Source organism: Lactuca serriola, chromosome 7 (assembly GCF_051521515.1).
Source record: "Lactuca serriola cultivar US96UC23 chromosome 7, Lser_US96UC23_V15, whole genome shotgun sequence".
NCBI lineage: Eukaryota > Viridiplantae > Streptophyta > Magnoliopsida > Asterales > Asteraceae > Lactuca > Lactuca serriola.
In genome coordinates, this window is record NC_136414.1 from 93,953,182 (window position 1) to 93,960,201 (window position 7,020).

At 34.6% G+C, this 7,020-nt stretch overlaps 1 protein-coding gene across 1 annotated transcript; it reads right to left on the reverse strand.

Annotated features, from left to right (window-relative positions):
• Positions 1-1,589: 1,589 nt before the first annotated feature.
• On the reverse strand, positions 1,590-6,469 carry LOC145061420 (uncharacterized). Its single transcript, XM_079008879.1, has 5 exons — positions 4,572-6,469; positions 4,140-4,272; positions 3,909-4,045; positions 3,708-3,822; positions 1,590-2,043 (listed from the first exon to the last, which is right to left on the reverse strand). The coding sequence occupies exons 1-5, from the start codon at positions 5,973-5,975 to the stop codon at positions 1,721-1,723; spliced, it is 2,112 nt and encodes a 703-aa protein (XP_078865005.1). The 5' UTR covers positions 5,976-6,469; the 3' UTR covers positions 1,590-1,720.
• Positions 6,470-7,020: the final 551 nt, after the last annotated feature.

A 7,020-nucleotide genomic window follows, 5' to 3' on the forward strand; every position in this document is an offset into this window, starting at 1 on the left:
ATCTTTATCTTTATCTGGAAAACTACTTTTCACCATTCCTTCTTGATGATATTCTTCTTGTAACTTTCTACCAGTCAATTGGTCTTCTTCCACTTGTAGCTTTCTTGCTGCCAGCATTGCCCTTCTTCTTGTAATGGCTGTTTGTAATGTTGGCAGCACCTAACATTGTCCCAGGTCTGTTTAATGGGACCACTCCCCTTAGTCATGTCTTCTATTTATTTCTGTCTTTTGGTTTTTTGTTTAGGAGATAAGAATTAATTTGTAAGGAACTTTGTTCTTCTTTGGAGAGTCAATTCCTCTCAAATGAATGGGATTATCATGTTAATATTATCATAGTTTGACTAACTGTTGAAGAATGTATCAAGAATGTATCGGGGTCTGTCACTCACGTAGGAAGGCAGAAAATAAACCACAAACAAATCATTTCCCACCAAAAGTAAAAGTATGTTAAACCATTCAAACATCATATTTTAAAGCTAAAAAGTATCCAAATGAAAAAACCCGGTTTTATAAGGAAACCAGGCTGTAATAAGAGAACAAGTCCTAGTTGTAAACCCGATACTATTAGATTTTCATTCATATGACTCGCCCAGAACAGGGTTATATAAAGTATTTAACCGGGTCCTTTTATCCTTTTATTAGTAGTGTGGTAGGTGAGGCCATGACCTAATATAATTGGAGCTATTGCCTTGATTATGGTTTCCATCATAACAGTCACCAGTGGCTAGTGCATCCGATATAACTTCTTTAAAGTTCCTCATTGTCACCATGTTCTTGATATTTCTTCCATTGTTCGTAATAAAAGTATTAATCTGGGTGTGTTCTTGAACTCTCTCTAGCATCTTGCATGCTACTATTATTGTTTTTACACAACTAATACTTCCTACCATCACTAATATTCTTCTTCAAAAAAAGCATGCATTTCGTCACAATTTTGAATACACACTACACAGAGGGATATCATAAATTTCGATACCCTCTAGTTTTTCCATACCCTTTTTTCTTGTCAATCCCTTGCAGATATGAAAAGAAAATCCATAGCCGCTATGTCATCCACAACATTATCACCTGAGACTTGTCATGGCCTGAAATCTCCAACATTTGTAAGTTCAGGGGAAGAGGTGTGACTTTGTGCCTGCAAGTTCCTTTGTAACAAAAGTGTTACATCTCTCCTAGAACATTAGTCCATAAGTCAACATTTGTAGTTTCGAACACAATGATTAATTAAATACAATTAAGAAGTTTCTTATCTACTTCCTATCTGCAGCTTCATGATATTAGGGTCGACCTAGCAATGATAAATACACATATCTAACAACCATGTGGACTAGAATCAACATCAAGAGATGGAAGCATTCACGAATTGTACAACTGGTATATATTTTGGTGAATCGTGAATTAAGCTAGTGTCAAGATAATGGGAAACCCATAAAGGCATGCTTTCATTAGATAAAGCTTCAGTTTTAAATTGGTATGAAATAGTGTATGGATGTTAATAATATTGTACGCCCACAAAAAATGTGACACATTAGAAAGCGGGTGGCTACCTGTAACGAATAATATTAATAAAAACTAGAACAGAAGACAGTACTCTAGCCCATGAAAGTAGATAGTAAACTAGTGAGAGGTCAAGTCTTCACATTTTTAATATTTGCAGCAACATACACTTTACTTTCTTAAATTTATTTACATAAGAATTATTGTGTTTGATATCTCAGAGTCAAACTGATGTGATTTCTTCTTGATAGCACTGATACAAGGCTTGGGAGATTTCTTCAATTGACAAATTTTTGCCTCGGGTTGGTTGAAGACACTTTAAAACAAGTTGAGCCAATTGGAATGCTCCCTTTGGAGGATGATCATTATGTTGAAGTAGAGGATCCATAATCATTCCCAAATTTACCTCGTTTGCTAGTAATGGAGTAGCCCATTCCATCAAAATTTTCTGTTGGAGAGGTATCCTTTCATCATACTTCTTCATCCCTGTTAGCATTTTCAGCAGTACCACTCCAAAATCATAGATCTCACTCTGCACTCCAGATTCTGCCAAAGAGATGTTTAATTGGTCAGTCGATAACGTTTGCACAAATAATTCAGAATTTTAGTCAATGGAACACCCTTTTTTTTCAAAAATACTTATAAAGGTATTGTTTTTGGAAGAAAAAAAAAAGATGCCCCTTGTTTTCAGAAAATGAATGTATACATATGCATATAAAATGGTGGTATAAGTGAAACTCATATAAAGGGGTTAGTTAAAATACTTGTACTATAAAAACGACTTAAGAAACTATAGGGAACACTAAAGGAATGTTTTTTTTTATTTTAGAAAAATGTTATAAACTTCATTTAAAATGAAAAGTTGAGAGTAAGCAAACAAGCACACAACTTAAACCATTGCAACCCTTGCAACCTAACCATTATATTTTTACCTTTTCATTTTCTGAAGTAAAAATTCATAAAGTCTGCGGACCACCTCTGCAATCCTCTGCAGTAGAAGAGGTGGACCAAACGGTTGCAGACTGTAATAAGATGTGTATTTGTTTTTTTAACATGTGCATGCTACTCCAAATATTAAAAAATTAAAATAAACTAATTTTATAAACAGAAAATAGTTTTTTTAATACCAAATATTTAATAATATATGACATTTTAGCAAGAATTTTTGATATTTCAGCAAAAAAATAATGATAATTCAATAAAAAAAATAAAGATATTTTAACAAAAAATAATTATAATTCATCAATAAATTATCATTATTCAATAAAAAAAACGAAAAAACATTCAACAAGAATAAACAAAATAAAACAAAATAAAAAAAAGGTGAAATAAGATTTCAGCAACATGAAAAAAAAACAAAAAGAAGAGGTTGGAAGAAACAATATAAGTGTTGCGCCAAACAAACAGGTGTTGAAGTTTTTACTCCGAAGACTTTTAAAAAACAAACAACTGCGAGATAAAAAATGTTGCGCGTTTCCTGCGCCGTGCAACAATAAGAGTTCTGAAGATGTTTTTTCCAAAATATATACAAACAACACCTTAGACTAGGCCAATAGCTCAATGGAGTATTTGAGAACTAGATTATAACCCGTAGAAACCACGCTTGGTATGATTAAAAATTTTATATAGACAAAAAAAATTAACAAAAAAAATTTTTATCATGGAAAAAAAATATCATAAATGACTACTAGATAAAACTAAAAGCTGTTTTATTAGTCTTTTAAAGAATTACCATCCTAAAATTTAAATGGTATTTTAGAAATTAAGATCCAATTAAAAAAAATTGAAAATTCCTTATAAATAGTTCCCATTTTTGAAAAGTTATGTTATAAATACTTACCATTTCAAATATTTATGTTACCAAAAAAATGGATATTTGAAAGATTTTTAGCAATTACCAAAAAAAAAACTGAGAATTAAGAATTCTTTAAAAATTGCCACGTGTCAATTAGTCTATCCAGAAAGGGGACATGTCAGTGGTGCACGCAGACTATTTTAGTAGGGGTATCCCTCATACTTCAAGCGGGTGCACCTAATAGAAAAAATTAAATAAAAAAAAAAGAAAAATTTACACTACAAGCCGGAAATTGAGCAGTGGCCTGGGACCCACAATTCTCAACATAGGTCCACCACTGCACATGTGGCATTTAGAAGTTATGTTTATTAAAAGAGCTAGATGTAGAAAACTTTATTTTTACAAAAGAACATACCATCTCCAGGCATAGATCCAAAAATACAATCCAATTTGTCTCTTTTGAAAGTAGAGCAGCCAGTGGGGGCAAGTAAATTGTCTATTTTATAATCCGAAAGCCGAGCATTAAAATCCTGAAAATATACAAGAGACGAAAAACTAAAATTGATGTTACCTTTTCCGTGCAAAATGCAAGCAAGTCAAAGGCAGTGTACATTACCCTGTCCACCAATATATGATTGCCATCAAAACTATTATAAGCTGGAAGATTCTTCTGATGGAAGAAAGACAGGCCTTTAGCTGCTCCTTGTGCTATTTTCAATCGTGCAGCCCAAGAAAGTGGAGTTCTATCTGGTGCTGTATCAAAATAGTTAACATGTATCCAATCTGTAAGATGGAAGCCCAAAGGGTTCTATAGAAGTAAAAAATAGAAGATATGCTTACAGCTTACCTTTGAATAGATGATCATCTAAACATATCCCTGGAATGAACTCATATACCCAAAACATAGTTACATTAGACAAGCAATATCCCAAAAGTTTAGTAATATTGGGATGACTGAATTCTAATATTTTCAAGTCCAACTGCACAGCCAAATTGTCAATGTGGTTCAGTACCTTAATATATAAGCTAGAAAAAATCACAAAGCATGAAGAATACAAGGTCTAGCCAAATTGTCAATGTAGTTCAGTGCCTTAATATATAAGCTACAAAAAAGATCACAAAGCATGAAAAATACAACGTCCAACCAAATTGTCAATGTAGTTCAGTGCCTTAATATATAAGCTAAAAATTAAAGGTCAAAGAGCATGAAAAATACAAGGTCTATCAAATTTTCTATCCGAAGTAAGTACGACGTCATCATTTTACATACTGAAATTACCTTCCAGGTTAGAATCTCCTCCTTCCTAACATATATTGCCAAACCAACACCAGATTCTGTAGGAGCATATGACTTTTCATCAACCCAACCTTTGTAAATGGATCCATAAGAAGTAGGAGAACCCTCCATGTCTTTGAAATCATTTGTTGCACTTACCAACTCATCGTACGTAAATATTCTGATACTTCCAGTTGTAGATTTCGTGATATTTTGAGCACTAAAATCAGATTTGCTAAGGACTTTATCATCCTTCTTCACTGATTTGCTTCCTCCTGCAACACCAGACATCAAAGATTTCCTTCCTCCTGTAACATCAGGGACCACAAATTTGCTTCTTACTGCAACATCAGACATCACAGATTTGCTTCTTACCCTACCATCTGACATCATGTCAAAGTTGCAAGTAAAAAAATCCCTTACCTTGTAAAGTAATTTTTCTTTATTAACCACAGAAATTTTTTTTTCCCTTTCCTGCGACAGAATAGACTTGAGCTTAAAGACAACCTCAGCCATGGTAGGGCGATCTTTTGGTTTAGTACGTAAACAATGGCCTGCTATGCTTACAAACTGCTTCAAACATTTTTTTGAGATTTGTCTTATCAGTCTAGAGTCAATAATTTCATTGACTTTTCCCTCTTTGATTTGGCTTTGGGCCCACGGTGCTAAGCCCCATTGCTCTTCATCTAGCGTTGAATCTACCGCTTGCCTCCCGGACAACACCTCAAACAATACAACTCCAAACGCGTAAACATCAGATTTTCTTGTCAATTTTCCAGTATGGAAATAGGACGGGTCCATATAGCCAAATGTCCCTTTGACATTGGTGCTGACATAACCTATTGGACCAACTTTGGCCAATCCAAAATCTGAAATTTTAGCTGCAAAGTTTGCATCCAACAAAATATTAGATGCCTTCACATCACGATGTATAACTCCATTTTGGGTTGATGTGCCTGTGTGAAGATAGTCTAATCCGCGAGCGGCACCTAAGCATATCTTGAGTCGTCGTAACCATGATAATTTGGAATCAGTTTTGTGAAGATGATCTTTAAGTGTCCCATTAGGCATGAACTCATAAGCTAGGAGCATCTCATTTCCTTCATTGCAATAACCAACCAGAGACACAAGATTACCATGTCGAAGCTTAGAAAGAACTTTAACTTCCGCTTCAAATTCATGGGCCCCTTGTGTGGACATGGAGTGCAACCTTTTTACTGCAACTTCGCTTACTAACCCTATCTTCATCCTACATTTATACACATTGCCGAATCCTCCACGCCCAATGACTAAAGTCTCGTCAAAGTTGTTGGTTGCCAATTGAATCTCGGAAAGAGTAAACCGTTGACATGCCTGCTCTCCCAGTTGGAGTAAGGCCTTGAGGCGGTTGATAGATGCGTCTGACATTCTCGGGCACCAAGCCTTTGATTCTTGACGCCTCCACTTCTATCCGAAACAGAGCTCCACTTCTATCGTTGATGGTTTTGTGGAACCAGAATAAGAAAACTCAAGGAATTCCAATTCCAATCCCAATCCCAACTACCAACGCTAAGAATCATGTGCTTCTAACCCTAATTAAAGACCTTGTGGTTTTGCTGATGACTTGTTGTTCTATATGTTGTCGCCTGAGCATCTATTAACGCTTCTAAATTAATCAAGCGAGCTGGTGGAGAGAAGGAATAGAGCAAGTGAGGAGGACAGGGTCGAAGAAAGGACTAATGGTAGGTGGTTTTTCTTCTTGCAACGTTGATGTTGAGAGTAGAGACAACTAAGAGAAAAAAAGGAGAGGATTACGAGGTGGGTGAACAATGTTCCAAAACCTGGTTGAACTCGACGGAAACCTAACTCATGATTCCAGGCGGCTTTGTTCGTATGTTTCCTCCCCTCATCGCAAAAATTTGGTCAATTGATGGTTTCATCCGTGTGTGGGAGGTAATCCTAATACAATTTTAAATAAACTAGTAAATTATTATACAGTTTCATATGTAGAAATCGAACTTACGTAATTAATTTTTTTTTTTTGTATGGAACAAGCCTTTCAATATATTAAAGCCTTGTGATTAAAGTGTAAAACACAAAAAATCTACGAAAGTGGCAGTAGTGGGTGGGTTGGTGGGGGAGGACCGGGAGGTGGTGGTTTTAGCTTGGCTAGTGAAACATAGCTGAATTTGAAAATCCTGAATTTAAGTTTTGATCTTAAACTTTTAGTTAAATATTTACTAGATTAATATTAATTTCTATTGTTTTGAGAGACATAAGTCCAAGTCTTACATTATAAAATTTTTACAAAACTTAATGTTTCCAAAAGACAGCATGATGGCTGTGTTTGGAAAACATTCAAGTGTCAACTAATAAGAAACCAACAATTTTTATATGATTAAATACTATCATTTTCAAGGGTCAAAATGAGACAAAAGATATTCTAAAAAGAAGAATAAAAAATAAAAAAATA